Below are 22,754 nucleotides of genomic sequence, written 5' to 3'. Positions count from 1 at the left end.
TATAACCTTTGATGGAGAAAAGAGAGAAAAATAAATGTTTTTTTATGCTTATTATGATTCCGTATTTAATAAATAGTACATCTTGAGATAATGAGATCCATAACGCATAATTAATTAGGCGTACGGCAGCCCGGCCTAGCCCAACCCAGTCATCTAATCATAATTTTTAGGTTTAAAAGAGAAAAAAAAAACTGAGAAAAAAGAAAACTCCAATTATGATAAACAAAATTTTATATAATAATAATATTATTATTAAAATAGTTTTTTAATGCTGTGGTTAATTGTTTAGTAGGATGTAGTACATTAAAGAGGAACTTACCACTTATGCTTCACAAATATGTTATTTGATGTTCAAAACTTTTACCATGAGAAAATAATAATCTACTGAGATAAGTGAAGATGCTCCCAATATTTCACATACATACATATAAATATATGGTACAATATGGTGCTATAATTTCCTCAATGAAGAAGTCCTAATTTGCTCAGGATTTGGTTAACCATAGACAAAATCTAAATATTACCTATAATTTCCTGAATCTAGAAGTCCTAATTTGCTAAAGTTAATAATTAATTCCACGTTAGCAGCCACCACCGTGTCCGTGTGGACCAAATGACCAGAAAACCTATAGGACGACTAAAAACAACAGACCACGATCCTTTCCTCCTCTCTTCTCCATCTCCTCTCTCTTTCCTCTTCTCGCCTCCCTCGTCTTTCGTCAAATCAATCCCCAAATCCACCCCCAAATATGAATCGATTAAACCCCGATCTCCTCGAAACCGTCTACAATTCCTCTTAGATTTTTCATATTTTTTAGGCCTTTTGCCATCGAGATCGGAGGCGAGGCGATTCGGGACCTGTTTCTAGGGTTTCTGCTATTCAGATCGATCGGGGGGGTTGGTTCTTGCGCGCGATTGAATCCTGAGAAGAAGGGGGTGTATAGTAACTTTAAATCTGTATAGGATTCCGATTCTGAGGTTTGATTGCTAGGGTTTGCTGCGATCAGATCGATCGAGTAATTGAGGCACACACGATCGGATTTTAAGGAGAGGAGAAGAAGAGGAGAAGGAGATGTATAGTAACTTCAAGGAGCAGGCGATCGAGTACGTGAGGCAGGCGGTCCAAGAGGACAATGCTGGGAATTACGTCAAAGCGTTTCCCCTCTACATGAATGCTCTCGAGTACTTCAAAACCCACCTCAAGTACGAGAAGAACCCTAAGATCAAGGAGGCGATCACCCAGAAGTTTACGGAGTATCTCCGCCGCGCAGAGGAGATCCGCGCCGTTCTTGATGAGGGCGGCACAGGGCCGACGGCGAACGGCGATGCTGCGGTGGCGACGAGGCCTAAGACGAAGCCTAAGGATGGGGACGGCGATGGGGAGGATCCGGAGCAATCCAAGCTCCGGGCAGGGCTCAATTCGGCTATTATAAGGGAGAAGCCCAATATTAAGTGGAATGATGTGGCTGGACTCGAGAGTGCCAAGCAGGCTTTGCAGGAGGCTGTCATATTGCCCGTCAAGTTCCCACAGTTCTTTACTGGTACATTCGTCTTGCCAATCTTTGTTGCTTTTCTTTCTTTTTTAGAGAAGTTCTCAATTTGAATAATTCTAATGAGATATTGTTGTTTTTCATTAAATTGCATATCATTAAGTAAAAAGGATAAATTTGATGTGTTGGATAGTTCTTCAAGATATTGAATTCTTGCTGATACTAGTGGACTTGATCAAACTTATTTTACAAATCATATGTTGAATTATAAATCCAGTTGCTCATTTGTAGGTTAATTGTTGTGCAAGTAAAATATTGGTTGAATTCTTTTTCACATTTTTAAGGCTTTGAGTAGCTAAATTTATCATGTTGGGTTTATTATTTGTAATTGGCAATTCATGATGAAAACACCCTTATTTGTAGATTAACTTAGGAAAATCTACATCTTAGACTTTATAATTGTTCACATCAAATAGCTGTTAAAGAGCTAAATTTACCTGCTGAAAGCTGCAACACTGCTTCAATATTAAAACTTCAAAAGTTTTTTTAGTATCTTTTAAGAACAATATTCTCATTTTTCTGCTGCTCTGTGATATGAAATATTCTTAAAAGTAGAGTTTCTCATTTTTTATTTTTTATTTTCAGTTTTTAAGGATTATGGTTTTTTATACAAATATATCTCTACTTCTTATGCCCTTAGTGTTAATTTTGTCTCTCTGTTTTGTGTTTTGCATCTATTTGAATGACATTCTATGTACCTATGGATTATCTTTTATATTTTTCTGAAATCTAGCTATTACTCAGAAGAAGTGCCTACCTGTTCATGTGAAGACATAGAGGAAGTTGCTAGCTTAAGCTCACCTCCATAGCAGTGGGTATTTCTTCTTGTCCTTCACATGAATGATTTAAATCAAGGACAGGAATGGTATTGGTGATGGTGAATTTGTGAAATTGAATTGATAAATGGAGGGAGCATTGACTAGATGCTACTTTCTACTATAATTATCATTTTATCAGCATCTACAGCTATGTCCTTGAGCCTTAGTTCTATTCTCATAAGCATGTTCTCTTAATTTGTTACCTGTTATTTGATTTTTTTTTTTTTTGGTGCATGGAAGAGATTAGATGGAAATTGAAGGGAGAGGGAACTGTAATATAGTTAATAGGAAAAAGCAGGAAGTTTAGCTACTATACCTATTGATGCAGCGCTAGATTTGATAGTGATTCAAGGCATTCATTGGGAGCTTATTGAGGGTTTCTAAGGAATAATGTCTTTTTCCAATAGAGTGAAGGACTAGATGCTATGTAATTTGGAGAGTCTTGTGTTATGAACTGGCCTAATCTGATCCGCAACGGTTCTGAAACTTGGATCCTAGCTTGATAGCCCTCCAATGGCTAGATGGATGCTAGGGTTAGTTCTTGGTGTGAAGGGGGAGAAGTTGTTGTGGAAGAGGCTGGTTAGAGGTCGACCAAAGATTTGGGCGATAGAAGAAGGGAGGTGGGAGAGGTTGCCAATGGCTAGAGACAAAGAGAGAAGGAGATAAGACTAAAGCCAATTCCAATAATAAGATAAGATCTCAATTAAGGTTTCCTTCACATATATATAGGGGTTCACCCTAAGAACTCCTTAATTAACATAAAAACACTCCAAACAATCCTAACAATCTCTAGCTTAGCTCACACTTTCGCCGCGGTGCGTTCGAACGCGTCTGATTGCGTCTGAACGCGGAATTTTCGTTCTTTGTCGATGCAAACGTGATGCAGGTGTTCAAACGGCTGCGTTCGAACACGCCTGTTTTCGTTCGAACGCGCCAATTCCGTTCTCTGTCGATGCGAACATGATGTAGACGTTCAAACCATCCCGTTCGAACGCGATTCTTGTGTTCGAACGTACCCTGACAAAAATTGATTTTATTGATTCTACTTACTCAACTAGATAAATAGGCTCATTCCCATGAATCTAATATCACGCGTGGAGTTAATATAGATCGAATCGTATCACTCCACGCTTTCATGTACCTTGCCCTCAAGGTGTCAATTCAGGGTAACGGTCCATGAAGTCAGCTTCAGGCATCCATGTCGCCTCATCCACTGGGCATCCTTGCCACTCCATCAAAATTTCAGTCATCCACTCGTCCTGAACTCGAGTGCGTCGGTGAGTTAGAATCCGAACTGGAGTAGGGGTACTTGGTTCAGATTCAGACTCTTCGACTTTCGTCATCGTTGGTTCAGGTGGAACACCTCCGATGGGTTCGGTAGGAGAAACTCGAGCCTTGAGATTTGAGACCTGAAATACTGTGTGTATCCGCGCCTCCTCCTGTAAGTCTAGATGATAGGCTACAGGTCAAATCCTCTCGATCACCTGGTATGGTTCATAAAATTTTGGAGCTAACTTTTGATTGGGAATTGGTCTAACCGAGCTTTGTCGGTATGATTGGAGCTTGATGAAGACCTAATCTCCAATCGAAAAGGACCTTTCTTGGTGCCTCTGGTCGTAGACTTGCTTCATCCTATTTTGGGCAATCGCTAAATGTATTGAGTCTCCTTAACATCTCATCACAGTGTTTCAAAACTGTATCTATCTTGGTTTTCTCAGTTCGGGCTAATGGTAAGTATGTCTGCAAGGTAGGAGGTGGCTATCCATAGACGGCATCAAACGGAGTCATGCCAATGGCCGAATGAAAAGCTGTATTGTATGACCATACCGCCCATGGCAAATAAGATATCCATTGTCGTGGTCGCTCGCTCACAAAACGCCTCAAATACTGCTCTAAGCAACGGTTCAGCACTTCGAATTGCCCGTCCGTTTGAGGATGATAGGCTGAACTCATCCGGTAAGTAGTCCCTTGGAGTACAAAGAATTTCTACCAAAATTTACTCACAAATATAAGATCACGATTTGAAACAATTGATTTTGGCATACCATGCATCTTGGCCACGTCGCACACATAGACCTCCGCCACCCTTTTCGCCGTGTAAGGATGCGCTAAAGCTGAAAAATGCACATACTTGTTGAGGCGATCTATCACCACCAATATAACAGAATGTCCCTTGGCCTTGGGTAGACCATCAATGAAATCTATGGGCGACATCCTCCCAAACCTTTATCGAAATGGGAAGCGGTTGAAGCAATCCAGCGGGTTTTCCTGACTCCGTCTTTGCCTTTTGGCACACTTCACAAGCCTTGACATAGACTTGTACATCATTCTTCATCCCAGCCTATATGCAACTCTGATTCGACCTTTTGTAGGTGCGTAACACCCCTTCATGTCCAGCCATATGAGAGTCATAGAAGTGGTGCATCAACTCCAGACGCAAGTGACAGCCAGCTGGAACAATGATCTTATCTTTGTCTATCAAGAGTATGTTCCTCATCAACACCCCTTGTTTACAGTTGGGATCTGCAGCAATGTCGTCCATCATCTTCTTGGCATTCGGATTATTTTTGTAGGCCTCTCGCAGCTGCTGGAAAAAGGAAAAAACTGGTGCTGAGATGGCTGCCAACTCAGCTGGGTTTGGGCATCTGGATAAGGTGTCGGCAGCGTTGTTTTCAATCGCCCTTTTGTACATGATCTCATAGTCATATCCGAGTAGCTTAGACACCCACCTCTGTTGGGCTGGTGTGTGAATGCGTTGCCCAAGAAAATATGATTAACTCCTTTGATTCGTGCGGATCGTGAAGTGTCACTCGATGAGATAAGACCTCTATTGGTGATAGCATGGATGATGGTGAGCATTTCTCTTTTATAGGTAGATAGCAGCTGTGAACGCTCGGAAAGAGTCTTGCTCATGTAGGCTACAGGCCTTCCCTTTTACATTAAAATGGTGAACTGCTTGGTAAAATCTACTAAGGCAAGACCCGAGGCTGAGACCATTGTCTTCTTCAAGGCTTCAAATGCTTCTCTGGTTTTGTACGTCCATAAAAATGCACTCTTTCGTAGCAAGGCCGTGAGGGGAGTTGCCACCTTGTCGTAGTTCGCTACAAATCGACGATAGTAGCCGGTTAAACCAAGGAAACCACGCAGCTTCTTGGTAGTCTTTGGCAGCGGCCAATCCACCATGCTTTGGATCTTCTTAAAGTCCGCTTCCACGTTATCTTTTGATATGATGTGACCTAGATAGTCGACCCTTTGCTGCCCCCATAAACACTTAGAGTCCTTTGCCTTTAGCTCGTGCTGTCGAAGTAGTCTAAGAACCGTCTGAAGATGCCCAAAATATTCCTCTCATGTGCGGCTGTATACTAATATATTATCAAAGAATATCAGCACATATTGCCTTAGGTGAGGCCTAAAGATATCATTCATCAAGCTCTGGAAGGTGGTTAGGGCATTGGTAAGACCGAAATGCATGACTAGGAACTCATAGTATGGTTCGACTCTTGTGGACGTCGGATGGTTCGACTCTGATTTGATGGTATCTAGCTCTCAAATCTAACTTTGAAAAATAACATGCACTAGCTAATTCATCTAACAACACTTCAATCACCAAAATAGGGTACCGATCCTTGACGGTGATGGAATTGAGAGCTCGATAATCCACATAGAACTGCCATCATCCTTTTTCCACATAATACCGGTGAAGAATAGGAGCTTCTACTTGGCCTTATCACCCCGTTGGACAGCATCTCTTGGACTATCTTTGATATAGCCTCTTTTTGGATGAATGGATATCGGTATGGCCTTACATTGGCTGGACCCGCCCCTAGCAAGATCTCAATGCGATAGTCTTGCGCTCTAGGTGGTGGCAGTCCATGGGGCTGCTGGAACACATCTTCAAATTCCTGCAAAACAGTCTTTAAATCAGTGGGTAAGGGTGTTGAATCATCCATGTTTTGGGTCCCCTCGATGAGTTGCATGAGGAACTTGCGGCACCTGAGTTTCGGCAACCCTTCTAGGGACTACAGCGCTCCAAAGGTTTCCATGCTTGATGCTGCCGTTAATTGGATCGATTTGCTTTCGTATATGAACTCCATCGCCATGGTGGTGAAATTGAAGGTGATCGGTCCAAGATTCCGTAGCCATTGCACCCCAAGCATCATGTTGGCTCCTCGAAGAGCCAACGAGTAGAGGTCAATTCAAAAGGTATGGCATTGAATTTGTAGATGTACCTTGCGGCATATTCCCTCAGTTCTCATCACGGTGCCATCCTCGATGATCACATCAAAGTCATTAGAAGGCTTCGACTCTAATCCCAACCGCCTCACCATTCGTAGATCCACAAAATTGTCATTAGCACATTTTTTTTTAATCATACCTTCGACCCGAAGGGTTTTTGGAGTCGATTCACCGGCAAGCGAATGGAAGGAGAGTTCGGCTTGAACTTCCAGCGAGTTGTCTTCCTCGATGTGATTCATTTCTTCCACTTGTTGTCCTTCAAGATCTTCAATAGGATCTTCCTCAATTATCTCTTCCATGAGCATGATGGCTATAGGCTGTTTGACACATTTGTGACCCGGTGTGAAGCGCTCGTTACAATAGAAGCATAAGCCCTTCGAACGCCGATCTTCTACCTCTGCTGGTGTAAGGCGTCGCCCTGTCACCCTTGGCTGTCCTCTAAAGTCAGGGCCTATCTATGGTGGGTTTGGCCGATTAAGGTTTGGCTGAGCCCACCCCGAACGTGCCACTCCTGAGACTAACGGTCTAAGTCACGGGTCCGTAACGCTTCAATTGGGGCGGTGAGTAGCCTTCAATTCCTTTATCTTTTCTTCGATCATTTGAGCCGCTGAGAAGGCATCTAGTAAGGATGCAGGACGGGTAGCCTTGACTTCTGCTTGGATATCACGACGAAACCCGGAGATAAAAGTACTTTTAAGGGCCGAGTCTGACCACCCATGGATTCTATTGCTGATTCTTTCGAACTCCTCTTAATAGGCTCTTATAGAAGTCTTTTGGGTTAGTTTCGTCAAGGTGGCTTGGAAGTTTTCATAGTCTAATGATCCGAAACGCACACAAAGTGCATCGGTGAACTCCTCCCAAGTGGCGAAGGGACGTGCGTGATGTATTGCTTGATACCACCTCACTGCTACGTCTTCAAGGTGGAATGAGGCTAATAACACCTTTTGATGATTAGGTGTTCCTTGATATGTGAAGAATTGTTCCACCCTATAAATTCAATCCAACGAGTCCCCATCGTTGAACTTAGGAAAATCGATTCTAACGGTGCGAGGTTGTAGCATTTGGCCATGCCCGTTCTCACGTCCTTGACGAAGCGGCTCTTGTTGTTGAGCCCTTGGCTGATGAGGGAGTTCCTCCCACTCATCCCAAGGCTCCTCTGGGTGTGGGGCCATAGGTTCTCTCGGGTGAAAGGGAGGTAAGTCGGTGCGGCGCCCGTGCGGCTCGTTGCGTTGTCTTCAAGGTGCCTCCAGGATCGGTCCTTGTCGGTTCCCCTCTCTAGGTAAGGGGGTTCTTTATATCTTTGATGACGCTCAAGTGTACGCCTTGGAGGGTATTCATTCTTATCAGCAATGATGGCTTTGATCTCTAACAATATTTGTGCCATAAGTACTAGGGTTTGCGCGAGATCAGGCGGGCTTTCTGTCCGTCCTCGAGAACTCTGAGGGGATGGAGATCTTGATATAGCCATGCGGTTCGTCTCCACGCCTTGATCACTTACTTGCTTAGTCGCCTTGGATCTTGTGGTAACCATAATGGTCCGAGAAAAGTTAGCTCCGATACGAGTTGTTACGAACCGGTTTAATCCGATCCGCAACGGTTTTGAAACTTGGATCCTAGTTTGATAGCCCTCCAATGGCTAGATGGATGTTAGGGTTAGTTCTTGGTGTGAAGGGAAAAAAATTATTGTGCAAGAAGGTGGTTAGAGGCTGAAAGAGGTCGACCAAAGACTTAAGCGGTGGAAGAAGGGAGGTGGGAGAGGGTGCCAATGGCTAGAGACAAAGAAAGAAGGAGATAAGACTAAAGCCAATTCCAATAATAAGATAAGATCTCAATTAGGGTTTCTTCCATATATATATAGAGGCTCACCCTAAGAACTCTTTAATTAATATAAAAATACTCCAAACAATCCTAACAATCCCTAACTTAACTCGCATTTTCGCCGCGGTGCGTTCGAACGCGGAATTTTCATTCTCTGTCAATGCAAACATGATGCAGGTGTTCAAACGACCGTGTTCGAACGCGCTCGTTTTCGTTCGAATGCACCAATTCCGTCCTCTGTCGATGCGAACATGATGCAGGCGTTCGAACTACCTCGTTCAAACGCGGTCCTTGCGTTCGAACACACACTGACAAAAATTGATTTTATTGATTCTACTTGCTCAACTAGATAAATAGGTTCATTCCTATGAATCCAATATCACGTGTAGAGCTAATATGGATCGAATCGTATCATCTTGGTTGATGATGATTGTAAGCACCAAATTCCAAAAAGTTTTCCTGCACTACAATAATGCTTAGTAATCACTGTATCCTACTAATAGTTGAATATTAGTAACTATTGTTTCACATCAATACAAATTCCTCTTCTATAAGTTGTGGACTCTGAGAATTGGATGTCTTGCAGCAAAGCAATTTTTTTTTAACTGCTGCTGTTGCTTCAGGATATGCATTAAAGGTTTAGCCTTAATTGTTTTCTTCCAGTCAAAAGTTCAATTGATTTATGAAAAAGTCCTATATTATTCTAATAGATAGTGTAATTGAACATTTAGATCATCTGAAAAGAATCAAAGATGCATTAGACTGAGTAGATGAGGTGGGGGCATCAGAGGAACATTTCATTTGAGGTGTGATTTTGCATGGCATAAATTTTAGGATTACCAACATCTGCCCTAGTTAGCTATGCAATTTTTATCTTTGTAGTTTTGATCTATGATAGCTATACGTATTTCATAGTTAGCTATTCTTTTTATTTAGGTTGCTATTTGCAAATGAATTGATATTTCTATTTCTTATTTTATGCTAAGTAAATAGAGTCTCTTTTTCTTAGGAAAGCGAAGGCCATGGAGGGCATTTCTTTTGTATGGTCCACCAGGAACTGGAAAGTCATATTTGGCCAAGGCTGTGGCTACAGAGGCTGAATCAACATTCTTCAGGTATCATTGGTTATTTACTCTGATAATAACTAATTATTAAATTGTTTTCTACCTTTTCCGATCTTGGTTAGTAATTAATATTTCGTAGATTTTAATAGCTTCTCTCCTAGAAAGAAAAAAGTTGCTTCCACCTTATACATCCTTAGTTTTGATTCTACATACAATCAATTAACAGCATAAATAATATAAATTTGCTGTAGCAGTTGTTTTTTTCCCACTTTTTTCTTGTTCCTTTAGGCCTTGTTCACATTAGGAATAGATGTGAAATAAGAATAACAAATTGGAATTGTTATTATCAATATGAGAAATTTTTTCTAGGAATAACTATTCTTATATTTACTTATATATTGAAATAAGGGTGTAATGATTATATTTGATGAAATATAAAGTAAAGGTACAAGAAGGAAAAATTATTAAAATACCCTTTGATTTAATTTAAAGTAGATTGATATAAATAAAATAAAATATTCTATGTATGCAATGCATGCAATACACACATAAGGCGGTACTTATGCAATACTATGTTTACATATGCAATGCAGTTTACTCGGTATGCATAGCAAGACCGATAGATATGTAATACACATGCAAGACAGTACTTATGCAATGCTATATTGACGTATGCAATGTAGTTAGCTCGGTATGCACAACTAGATCGATAGATATGTAATACACATGTAGGTTGATACTTATGCAGCACTATATTTACATATGTAATATAGTTAGCTCAATATGCACAGCTAGGCCGATAGATACGCAATACACATGTTGGGATCTACTTATACAATGTTATGGTACTTTTCATACTATACAAATGTTTTTCTAAATATTATATTTTATAGTTGAAAAGAATAGAATTCTATTCTACATGGAAAATATATTTTTTGTTTTAGCTTAAAACATGAAATTATGAATAATATTATATTATTTTTTCCCCAAATATCTTAGGTTATTACATAGTTTAAATAGTAAATATATTATTTTACCTATGAGTTCATATTTAATTCTATAAAATTTTAGTTTATTAGTATTATATTTCTGATGTTATTAGTACATATAAAAATAATTTTAATAATATGATAATTTATAAATAAATAATATATCAATTAAATACTATATTATTAAGAATTAATAATATTTATATTTAACAATTTATTTATTTTTATGAAATATTAAATTATTGACATTTATACTGTTTAAGTTGAATTTATTTATTAAGTGTAAAATAAAAATAAACAATGGTAAAATATTGTCAAGATGTTTGAGAGATAAAATATGAATAATGAATTATGATAAAATATTTAAAAGAGATAAGAGATGAGTAATAAATTATAATAAGATATTTAAGAGAAGCTACAGTCAAATCAAGAGTAATTAATAATTGGGTTAGTCTTTGGTATAAGATATAATTTTGATAAATAGTGTTTATATTCTGGAATATAGCTATTATGATATTTAGTTATTATTCTAGAATAAGAGCATGTGGTAATGCCTTTAAGGTGAAACTATCAAGATATGATGTTATATATCAGATGATGCTTTGCTACATCTAGTTAGGAACTGAGAGAACAACAATTAGAGACGGGTAGATGGTCTGAATTATTTGAAACTTCTTGTTTTCTACTAACTTTTGCACTAGCAATTTGAATCAAACAATGAAATGTATTTTACTAAGACATTTCAGGTTGTACTTTTACAATTATTTGCAAACTGGATAACTTCAATAACTTGTAAGTAGTTATGGAAAAAGATAGCAGCAAAAATCAAGATATACTTGATTGGTGCAAGTGCATTTCTTGGGTTCATTTGTAAGGGATTATAATTCTGTCTACCTAGACTTGCAAAATATCTTTCTTATTTTAATAAATCCTTTTAGGCAGGTCCTCAGTATTTTTATCTTCAAATTTGTTGACAAATATTGGATAGTATACTGCAGTATATCTTCATCAGATCTAGTCTCAAAGTGGATGGGCGAAAGTGAAAAGCTAGTTTCAAACCTTTTCCAAATGGCTCGTGAAAGTGCTCCTTCCATTATCTTTGTTGATGAAATTGATTCCTTATGTGGTCAACGTGGAGAAGGCAACGAAAGTGAAGCTTCTAGAAGGATCAAGACTGAACTTCTTGTGCAGATGCAGGTGAGTTTGGGAAAGTGGCTGCTTGAACATTAAAGTTTACCCATTTCAAGCTGGGAAAATAGTTTTAGAATTATTATTGTTTCTCTTTATACTGTTATATGAATTTTTTATGTAAACTAGTTAGTAAATTGCCATCATCATCCTGGAAAACCTACTGTCGTCTGTAGGCATAGTCATTCTAATTTTAGAGAGCTACTAAGTACTAATTTCAATTTTCTCGTTTTAATGATGTGTTGCAAAAATTATGGAAGTTCTGGTGAACGTTAAGATTTGTCATGTGTTGGCGTCAAATGAAAGCTAATTAAGAATGTAAGATATTAGCCACTTCTCACTAGATCTAGAAAACTTTCCTGAGCATTCTAAATCCTCTACCTTGATGATACATGTTTTGAGGTACTTATAGTGTACTGCCTTTGAGAAACAGAATTTGGATTCTGCATGCAATTTATCTATAATTATCCCTAAAATCTGATCAACAAATGGACATCAAATTCAGCTGTAGATCATCGACTTTCTTAGTTTTAGGGAAATTTTAGAATACATATTGAATACTGATGACTTTCTTAGCTGCAAGTTTTCCTTATTTTCCCTCTTGAAGATTTCAGATGTTCAGCCTATAATAAGTGCTCTTTGCTCTGGCCCTTCTGATTTCAGTTTAAAAGGATGCTGGTTCTCTGAACTCAAGGGAATTCATTTTTCTTTTAAAACTGAATAGGTGTATCCTCTTTCAAACATACAAAGTTCGAGAGACACGTTGGTGATTCAATTGTCTTGCTTGAGGAGAACTATGATAAGTTAAAGGAACTCAAGGTTCCTGCATCCATGTTCTTGATGTCTTTGCAAAATTGAATATTGTCATGTTGTAAAGTACAAAGAGAAGTGAGTGTGAAACATCATATATAGAACATTTTATGCATATATGAGAAGACTACCTAGGTTGGTTCTTTTGATTTCTTTTCTTTGTTATTACAATAATTAGTTGTCACAGTGGAGGAACTAGATGTTCTTAGACATAGTCTAGGTTTTGTAGATTAGATTCCTTGGCATTTGCGTGTGGTTGGCATTCTCAGTCGCTGTGCAGATACACCTTCATTTGGTCTATTTCAATTATATGTCCCTGGGCAGGAACTTGTTAACTTGATATCTCATCCCTTCTGTAATTGCTTGCTGCTAAAAGCTTGTTTATGAGCAATAGTTTTCAGTTAATATATTTGACATGAGAGGTGGGAAGATGCACTAGCGTGCTGCAACTAACAGCCTACAATTTTTGTGTATTATACTTCTTTTTCTGGGCATACTTGCTTTGGTATTGAAGTATGTATTAACTAAAATACACGTCTGAGCTCTGAAAATGTTTTGTTTATCTTCACAACTTTTAGTAATATGGCGATACAAATTCTTTTGCAACTGAGAGAAGTTTATGCAATTTGTGAATTTTTTTGCTTGTTATAAATCATTGATTTGATAGTAAGGCTTATATCCGTATCCAAAAAGTCATATGAGTTTAAGTTTTGCAACTGAGAGAAGTTTATGCAATTTGGGAATTTTTTTTGCTTGTTATAATCATTGATTTGATAGTAAGGCTTATATCTGTATCCAAAAAGTCATACGAGTTTAAGTCATGGAAACAGCCTCCTCAATAGTATGTTGTAAGGCTGCATATCTTTGCTCCCAAGACCCGATATTGGTGGGAGTCTCGTGCATCATGATGCTCATTTTTCATTAACATTAGCGTTGTGGTCCTAGCCAGAGGAGTCATTTATAGTGTTGGAATGAACTCGATGGTTTTTAACTTCAATGTAAAAGGATAGGGAAATTTGCATGTAGCACTTTTGGTTAATCCCCACTTTTGCTATCTTCAAATTGTGCCCTGCTGACACCCTTTTGCCATGTTTTCCAAAAGGCTTTATCCTGCATCAAGGGCACCACAGTTACCAAACTCAGATAATGGATAATTCCTTTTTGATGCAATACATTTAATGTTAATCTTAACTTAAGCCCATGTGGTTTTTTTGCTTGTTTTATGATTAGGGTGTCTTTTGTAACTGGTGAAAATCATAAGGTTTAAATTGCAAAATTGCTGAGACGTAAGTTTGTAAGTATAAGTGTTTATAGGCAGACATTAATTTTAAAAGCTGAGAAATTTATTGTAGTTATACTTGAAAGCAGATCTAAATATCTTGGTATACTTAGGTAGTTATTTGTTACCAATCATTTGTCAACTAGTCTGTTTCCCTGAGAAGTCTAAGTTATCTAAATTAGATGCTAAACCTTATCTGGAATCCTCTTTTAGATGTCCTAAATTAGAACTGAAAGTGTTTCCAAAGTTAATTGCAATGGGCAGCCATTTGACGATTTGCTAGTTAGATGAGTTATATGTCTTTCATGAACTATATTGTTTGGACTACTGTCATCAATGTTTCTTACCTGGTTAAAATTTAATTTTTCTTTATCCACTTGAACACAAAAGGTTGTCATTCCTGATTAGTATTTCACCTGCAAGGATTATGTGAGCTTTCATCGCCTCCCTTTCAGGACCCCTGGAAATCTTGTTCCATTGTTTGTCTTCTGTATTGCTGGTGCTTCATCTCCTGCATGATGAGGACATTCACTGACAATTTCTTTATTGAGATCAATCATACTTATGTACTTATGTATGTTTCTCTTACTTTCTAAAGTATGCAGATAATCTCCTCTTATTTTAATGAAAGAATAGTAAGAAGAATTGGTCCCATAACCGTGGTATAGAGTGTTAATTTGTTTACTGATTCCTGTTGGGATAAAGTTTCATTATGCCAGTCCTTAAAACGTGTAATTTCATGGGTTATCAATTCTATCTCTTTGTTGCTTATTTCTTATTTTAATTTTACTACATTCTCTTTCATTCCAGGGTGTGGGAAATAATGATCAAAAAGTTCTCGTTCTTGCTGCCACGAATACTCCATATGCACTAGATCAGGTTGTGTGAAACCTTTTATCAGTGTTTCTTGAATAGTTGTCTTAAATTCTTCTTAGAAGTCAAAATGTTTCCTTGTCTCAATATTTGGTCCTTTGCTTACGAATGCTATCTGCAGGCTATCCGACGACGATTTGACAAGCGTATCTACATTCCTCTACCTGATCTGAAAGCTAGGAAGCATATATTCAAGGTATTGAACAGACAGACCAGGACAGTTTTCTCCACAGTTTGGTCATTCCTGGTGTAAAGTAGTACCTCTATTTGCCATATCTGAAATCAATAATTTGTGATACAGGTGCATCTGGGAGATACCCCTCACAACTTGACAGACAGCGACTTTGAGAGCTTAGCCCGCCGGACTGATGGGTTTTCTGGTTCTGATATATCTGTTTGCGTAAGTAGTCTCTTATAGTTTCAGAAGGTCGTATAACATAAAGCACAAGTGTATCTAATTCCTGCTCTCCACTAACAGGTCAAGGATGTACTGTTTGAACCAGTTCGCAAAACCCAAGATGCGATGTATTTCGTCAAGACTCCAGATGATATGTGGATGCCATGTGGACCAAAACAACCAGGCTGTGTTCAGACCACCATGCAGGATCTTGCTGCACAAGGTCTTGCTGCTAAGGTGCCAACAACAGTACAACACTTCTAGTAACAACTTACTTTTGTTTGTCCCTGTATATTTCATGGGCTATTATGACAACTTTTTTCTTCCATGATCAGATCCTTCCTCCCCCAATCGCAAAGACTGATTTCGATAAAGTGCTGGCCCGTCAGAGACCAACCGTCAGCAAAAAGGACCTTGAAGTGCATGAGAGGTTCACCAAGGAGTTCGGAGAGGAGGGCTAATTTGCCGAGATTTACTTATAAAAGAAGCAGAATAATTGTATATTATGACTTGATTGGTCTCTGTGGAGTTGTATTTTGTTATATAGTGGAGTATGCCTTCTCCTTGACATTGAAGAGCTCTTTATTGGCTATTCATATACTAGCTTCAACTTTATATTTATCTATGCAATTTCTACTGGCCACAATTGATGCTTGCCCCTTATTTATTTTCTCTTTTCTGGTTTCAATTCTTATGGATTACTCTTTTTTCTCTTCCCTGTATGGTAGTGATGACTCTTCTCAATTACCAGCAGGATTTTTTGGAATCATATTTTCAGGTTATGACTTTGGCATTTTATACATACCATGAAAATTTAATAACTTTTAGCTCCTAATAATCATGATTTAAATACTCTAGCAGGGTCTTATTTTTTTCCTTCCATTCATGTGCGCTCCTAATAATCATATCAATATGCTTCTTTAATGAGAGGGTTAATTATGTTTACATCTCCTAAACTACGGCCAATTTTCAGTTGCACCTCTATTTTTTCCGACAATATGCCCCCTCAACCAGGAATTTGTAATATATTACACCTTCCGTTAGTTTGGTCTCTACCTTTATTAATTGACATTGCTGATAGATGGTTAGTCTGTCGCCTACCTTATTAATTGACAATGCTGATGTGACGCTGCCAATAATATTTATGTGCCAAAATAACCTTTAGATAAAAATCTAAAATATTCCACACTAGTAGACGAAATACCCTTCTTCCTGTAACCTCATCTCTCTTAAACTTCTCTCCCTCTCCTTCCACCAGTCAGCATTCATCTCTCCTTCCCACAAATCTTACTCCATAATAAGTGTCTAACCTCCACACTCTTTTCTTCTCCAATGTTACACCTTTATTTCCATCTTCCCAAATTCCAAAAAAACTCTTTTCTTCTCTAATGTCTTTCCATCTTCTCAAATTCGTAGGTTCACGTGCTGTCCGTTTAATGACAAAGCATGCATTCCTTCAGTTCTAGCCTTCTAGGCCGTCCTCTAATAGCGATATGGACTTCAAGAAAAAGTAGACGAGTGATTGGAGTGAAGAAATTGACAACCTCTGCCATTAAGCCATGGGTGAATTTCCAAACAAATTGGGAATTGGGGGGGGATAAAGATGGAAGTAAAAGAGATGGGGGAGATAGAAAAAGGAATATTTGTGCAATATGTTAAATACATCTTCTGACCTTCTTGTACCTAAAATCAGTTTATCTCTTTGGATAATTTTTTTTTTTTTTTACCAACCCAATCCCGGTACGGAGTAAACTCAAACCACAATATGTTTCTTCCCAATAACATAGCCCCACTGAATTCTCAAAATACTATTTCATATTTGTCAGACAAATTAATTAGAGAAAAATAATTTTGCACTTTGAAATTTTATTATATTTAATATAAAGCAACATTTTGGTAATTTGGGTGGTCCATGTTATTTAGACAAAAATTTTAATAGTTTTATTTTAGACATAAATACATGGATTGATTTAGTACAAATAATTGTATATAAGGTATAATAATTTTGGACATAAATACATGAGAGGTAAAACGTATTTAACACGTGTAATTTTAGCATCTTGACTCGGTAGTTAAGCATGTACTAATCTTGCCTTCTTTTTTTATAGGAGTAAACTAATGTTTAGCTAATTTTCATCAACACCATCTTAAGTTTCAATTTAATCCACAGCAGGGACAAACAAAGGGATATTATTGCGTTGACTCTAGAAGAACTCTTTGCTAGGGTTTGACGATTTTTCTCACTGCGGCTAGCTGCTCTTCCCTCTGCCTTCTCATGGATGTTTTTTTTCCCATATCCTTCCTCTTTGTTCCTCTTATTCCTCGTCCTTCCTCCTCTAATTTCACCATTCTATCATTCACACTCATCAACGTCCACCTCGTAGTTTTTTTAGTAGTCTCACTCTTCATCACCGTCCACCTTGTCATTGTCTATCTCCCACTCTGTTGTTGCCCTCTGTATGATCTTATTCCTTTCATCGATGTCCTCTTTTCGGTCTAAAATCCTCCTACTATTCTCCTTCCCTCCCTGTTGTCAATTTCACTATCATTATTGCCTATGCTAGCTGCCTCGAGTTTGCCCCTTATAATCCCTTATCTCCCTTCCATACCTAGTGCTGTCATCACTTATGCCTAACCATTCTCATTTTTGCCTGCCTCAACTTTGCCCCAAGTTCCAACTCCTTTGCCTTGCCTCTAGCCTCGTTGGTTCCTCTATTGCCATGGACTCTTTTCCCTCCATTTTGTTTCAATTGTGTATATGCATGCTTATGCGAATGTGCATGTTGTATGTGTATGTGTGTGTATGTGCATTATGTATGTAGATGTAAATATCAAATCTACCCCCACCCTCCTCCACCCTCTTTCTACTCATAGCACTACAACATCTTTCAAATAAAATTTTGAACGAGGGAAATATTTCCCGTTGGATCCAATTTGTTATTTTAATTATTTTATTATCTATTCCTTAGTTTTGTAGGTCTATGTGAGACAAATCTTTTAGTAGTCTAGACATAGCCATTAACTCCGTTTCTTATGAGATTGCATTCTTGCTATGATTGGCTCAGTTGTAGAGCTTTGTCTTTCAAGACTCTTATTATTCTGATTTATTATGTTACTGTAGTTGGCCAAGCGATAGTCTTACTTTTAGGGCTATCGTCCTATCCTCTCAATCTCTTATCATGCACTTAGTACTTTTTCTGATTGTCATCTAGTCTATTTTTCAACCAATTGTGTGTAAGATGTCAAGAGCTATAACACTATTTCCACTTTTTTTTATAAATCAAGTTATAATCAATCACTCGAAGCTAATAATGTTATCCGTCTATGAATTTAATTTCTTAAAAAATTAATCTAAATTGGCGGGCACATTGTAATAAAAAAAAATTTAGAGGGATGCATTTGAAAATTGGTATAATAGTTTAGGGGTCGTAAAAATATTTAACCCTACCTCCCTATGTCATAATATCATTATACGAGATTCTTTGAGTGTGCATGCAGTGGACTTATTCTCGATTTGGATATTTCCAAGATTCTTTTGAGAAATTTTATCTTCTTGGGTTGCTTTTCCACCTTGTGCGACAAACTTTATACGACGTAATGTAGATAAGTACTAATCTGGTCCCTTTGATCCCCCACCCGCTTTCTCTTCCCCAGCGGTCATCACAATAGTCTGCAAGATGGAAATTTAGTACTATAAAACAGTTTTGTACGCCCATCTAAATAGTATCTGAATGAAACCAAGAAGGCAAGAAGCGAGCCACAATATATTCCCCCTTTAAGGGCCCATGGATGCATTTAATTACAATGGCAGGAGTGCTCCAGGCCTGGTTCTTCATGCTAATGAAGATTATGGCATTGAGATGAACAATTCAACACTGAAGGTTTCCAAACACTCCATTCTGAATTAACTTCTTAGGTTTTCTTTGTTAACTTCTTGTGATCGAAATGGACATGTCATTTAATGTGCTTTACTACAAATTAAAGAAGACATAAAATCATTTCTATTTTATATCTCAAACTGATGATTCATAAATTGTTTATATTATAAACAGAAGAGAAACATATCCCAGAGATATATTTCAGAATACAAACAGTGATATCTATATTTGTACTTGCTAAAATTTTATTTTAACTGCTTTTAGGTGTCGGGCGTTTACTTGGACTAGTTCAGATCCACTTGATGTTTAAGTATACCTATATATGTTTTTTTTTTTTCTTTTTGGCTTTGTTCTGTTATATATAGTTAATTGTATTTCATGGGGACTTCTAGTCAATGAATTCATACTACATTAATCTCAAGAATTTTCTCTTAGAATCATCTACTAGACTAGTTGCAATAAGATCTATTGACTTTTGAAGAGCTTAAATCCATACAGTTGTCATGAAATATTCCATGAAGTGTTATTTCTTGGAGTCCTTGTGTTTGTAAGCATAGATTTCTAATCTTAGTCAAAATTATAATTTGAAAAGTTGATCTTTTATGTTTAACTTGTTCTACATGTAGTATTTAACTAGTAACCATGACTTGTCTTTATTTTTTTTTAATCCAATTGCTAGCCCAAATAGTTGGGAAAAGAAATTTATATTCTGACAGTCCCAATTTGTATCTAACTTCATGTCTATTTATATATACATGCAAATCATCCTTTCGATATATGAAAACTAATAATTCGATTTAAAATTTGCAAACACAACGTCATGCTCGAATTAAATAGCACGAAATATGTTATGCTAGGGGAATAAGTCATTGCTAGCTAATACACCGTGACAATTGGACACTATGATCGACTAGGATACTTTGGCCAAAGTTAATTATTTAGGGCTTCAAAAATAAGAGAATTTTCTATTCCTTTTAGGAAGATTTGTTACCTTAGTAACTATGAACTCAGTAGAGGATTAATTAGTTAGTTTTCTCTATAAATATTTATTTATCATTCTTGCTCCCTATTTGTGGATCAATGAAACCAAAACTATTGTTTCTTCTCCACTATTCATTGCTCTATGTGTCTGCTCAAACATATTAAAAAAGAAAGTTCAATTTGCAAATATACAAAAAGAAAAAAGAAAGTTTGAGGATACCTTAACATGTTTATTAGTTCATATCTTCTATATTCTGAGAATATATACAGGAATTCCGTCAAAAATATTCTCTCCGCCTCTAATTGGATAAGGAGTTTTAATAACCAAAGAACCAACCAAGAACCCATTAAAATTAAACCCTCTAGGGTTTATTTTCACTGGGGGTTTAGTATACTCTTGGTTCTTATTGCTGTTATAACTCAGTTAAATGGTGATCATATTCTCTCTCTAGATAGATTTCTTTTACTTTTCCTATTATAGAGTTTGTCAACAGCATATATACGTTTATTTGGGAGTGTCACAAAATCTAGATTTAAAAGTAAAAGGACATCCAATGCCTTAAATTAGGAAGGTGGTGAGGGACCTCAAAGCAAGCAAGTTGCCCTCCAACTCAGTGGCTGGATCACTAAAATCCAACGCCCCCCCCCCCACATCACCTCATGCGTAAGTTTCCTTCTCCCAGAACTCAGAAACATTGCTGCAGAGAACACTCAAAATATATCCATTTCCCATCAAATACTAACATCACAAAGTAACAACGATAACAATAACAATATAATGTAATATAATATAATGTAATAAATACCCTCCAACAAAAGGAATGACAACAACAGCAAAGAGGCTAGAGAGCTTGCCATTGTAATTTGGTCATCTCCATCACTTTCATCTCATCCAAGCTCAGGGGGGATGCACTTACCACCCTATTTTGGACCACTCCATCATGTGAATCCCCCCCTTCCCTCCAAGTTGCAACTCTCTTATACCCCACTCACATCTCACATTTAACACCCTCTCCCTCTCTCCTTCCAATGAATCTTCTCACCAATGCCTTCCAACCTCATCAGTTGACCTATACCAAACTCTCTCATCAATCAATTAATTGAACCCTTCTCCCCCTATATAGTAAATTAAGTAAAACATATTGATGTGCTCATAACCACACATTTTATTTGAAAAAAAATAAATATTAAAAAAAAGAAGAAGAAGAAAAAGTTCAACTCCTCTCTCTTATATCTATATATATCCACTTAGGGTCCTATATTGTTGTACAATAGCAAGTTTATTTCTACGATGGGTGTGGAATTGGATAGCAGCTGCATTGAAGAGGTTTCCACCGAGTCTGAGACTACTCAGACTCCGGAGCAGATGACGCCCGCCGTGCTCTCGCTGCAACGTATGGGGAGCGGGGCGAGCACCGTGCTCGACGCGACCCCAGAAGGAGGCGGCAGCGGCGGGGGAGGGAGTACGGAGGCGGAGTCGAAGAAACTCCCATCGTCCCGCTATAAAGGGGTGGTTCCCCAGCCGAACGGGCGGTGGGGGGCGCAGATCTACGAGCGGCACCAGCGGGTCTGGCTGGGGACCTTCGCCGACGAGGCCGAAGCCGCGCGCGCGTACGATGTCGCGGCGCAGCGGTTCCGCGGCCGCGATGCCGTCACCAACTTCAAACCGTTGTCCGACTCCGACGAGGACGGCGCAGCCGAATTGTCGTTCCTCGCCGCGCACTCCAAGCTGGAGATCGTCGACATGCTGCGGAAGCACACGTACCTCGACGAGCTCCGGCAGAGCCGCCGCAACCACGCCCTCGGCCGGTGCGCCGGGAAGCGCGCGGCGCCGTGGGGCGCACGTGGGTCCGCCGCGGCCCGGGAGATCTTGTTCGATAAGGTCGTCACCCCGAGCGACGTCGGGAAGCTCAATCGGCTCGTCATTCCGAAGCAGCACGCGGAGAGGCATTTCCCAATCAAGAATCTAACCAGCGTGGCGTGCAAGGGAGTGCTGCTAAACTTCGAGGACGGCGGTGGGAAAGTTTGGAGGTTTAGGTATTCGTATTGGAACAGCAGCCAGAGCTACGTGTTGACCAAAGGATGGAGTCGGTTTGTGAAGGAGAAGGGGTTGAAGGCTGGCCATGTCGTTAGTTTTTGGAAGTCTTCGAGCGGGTCAGAGAAGCAGCTCTATATAGACTACAAGCCGCGGGCGGCGGCTGCGGTGGTGCCGACTTCGCCGGCGATAGGGCAAGTGAAGGTTGTCAGGCTATTTGGGGTGAATATAATCCATGCTCATGAACAAGGAGAGGGGGGAGGAGTGAATGGGAAGAGGAGGAGTACTTGGGAGCAAATGGATTTGTTTCCATTTCCACCACAGCATAATTTCCTAAAGAAGCAATGTATTGGAGGTTTATAGCTAGTGGTGTCTTTGTTTGATCCTTTTGATGAACTCCCTTTTCTTTTCTTTCTTTTTCTTGTGTCAGCTTTATCATTCCTGGTTGGCTAGATCTCTCATGTAGATTTTGGCTAGTTGCTGTACATTTTGTGTGATCAAAGGAAGAAAAAAGTAGTAGCCCCAAGCGGAATAGAGATTGAGGAATTGAATCTCTTGGGAATTCATTTAAAGGAAAGAAAATTTAGATGATCTCAAAGCTACGTTCCATTTGCTCTTGCAAACATATTGAGTGGAAGTTAGATTTTAGATCATTCTCTTACGATTTTTAAGCTTTATTAACCTATATTCAGGTCAAAATTTGAATAGGAGACCTCCATTGAACTAGGGAAAGTGTTCGTTCTTATGGAAGGGACGAAAACATAAATAATAAACTAATCAAGTAGCCAACACAAAATAATATTTTGTTGCTGGTGCTGCTTCCACTCTTCATCTTGTT

General features: G+C 38.6%; 2 protein-coding genes across 2 annotated transcripts; both read left to right on the top strand.

The window, feature by feature from the left end:
- Window positions 1-644: 644 nt before the first annotated feature.
- On the top strand, window positions 645-15,668 carry LOC140768314 (protein SUPPRESSOR OF K(+) TRANSPORT GROWTH DEFECT 1). The gene is made up of 8 exons (XM_073108565.1): window positions 645-1,541; window positions 9,432-9,537; window positions 11,474-11,672; window positions 14,563-14,631; window positions 14,747-14,821; window positions 14,927-15,025; window positions 15,104-15,259; window positions 15,358-15,668. Exons 1-8 carry the CDS (start codon window positions 1,073-1,075, stop codon window positions 15,481-15,483), a joined length of 1,299 nt encoding a protein of 432 aa, XP_072964666.1. The 5' UTR covers window positions 645-1,072; the 3' UTR covers window positions 15,484-15,668.
- Window positions 15,669-21,142: 5,474 nt separating this feature from the next.
- Window positions 21,143-22,507, top strand: LOC140768641 (AP2/ERF and B3 domain-containing transcription repressor RAV2-like). The gene has a single exon (XM_073108992.1). It carries the CDS (start codon window positions 21,173-21,175, stop codon window positions 22,277-22,279), a length of 1,107 nt encoding a protein of 368 aa, XP_072965093.1. The 5' UTR covers window positions 21,143-21,172; the 3' UTR covers window positions 22,280-22,507.
- The last annotated feature ends 247 nt before the right edge of the window (window positions 22,508-22,754 follow it).

This window comes from Typha angustifolia, chromosome 10 (assembly GCF_048772165.1).
Source record: "Typha angustifolia cultivar Huaian chromosome 10, ASM4877216v1, whole genome shotgun sequence".
In the NCBI taxonomy this organism is placed as follows: Eukaryota; Viridiplantae; Streptophyta; class Magnoliopsida; order Poales; family Typhaceae; genus Typha; species Typha angustifolia.
The sequence above is the reverse complement of the archived record's forward strand: the minus strand, read 5'-3'. Positions and strand labels throughout refer to the sequence as shown.

Bases quoted from the DNA above. Each gene is read 5' to 3' on its own strand.
- LOC140768314 (XM_073108565.1), top strand. From the start codon at position 1,073: ATGTATAGTAACTTCAAGGAGCAGGCGATCGAGTACGTGAGGCAGGCG. The intron at 11,673-14,562 runs GTGAGTTTGGGA...CTTTCATTCCAG, and splicing joins AACTTCTTGTGCAGATGCAG to GGTGTGGGAAATAATGATCA. The intron at 15,260-15,357 runs GTGCCAACAACA...TTCCATGATCAG, and splicing joins CACAAGGTCTTGCTGCTAAG to ATCCTTCCTCCCCCAATCGC.
- LOC140768641 (XM_073108992.1), top strand. From the start codon at position 21,173: ATGGGTGTGGAATTGGATAGCAGCTGCATTGAAGAGGTTTCCACCGAG.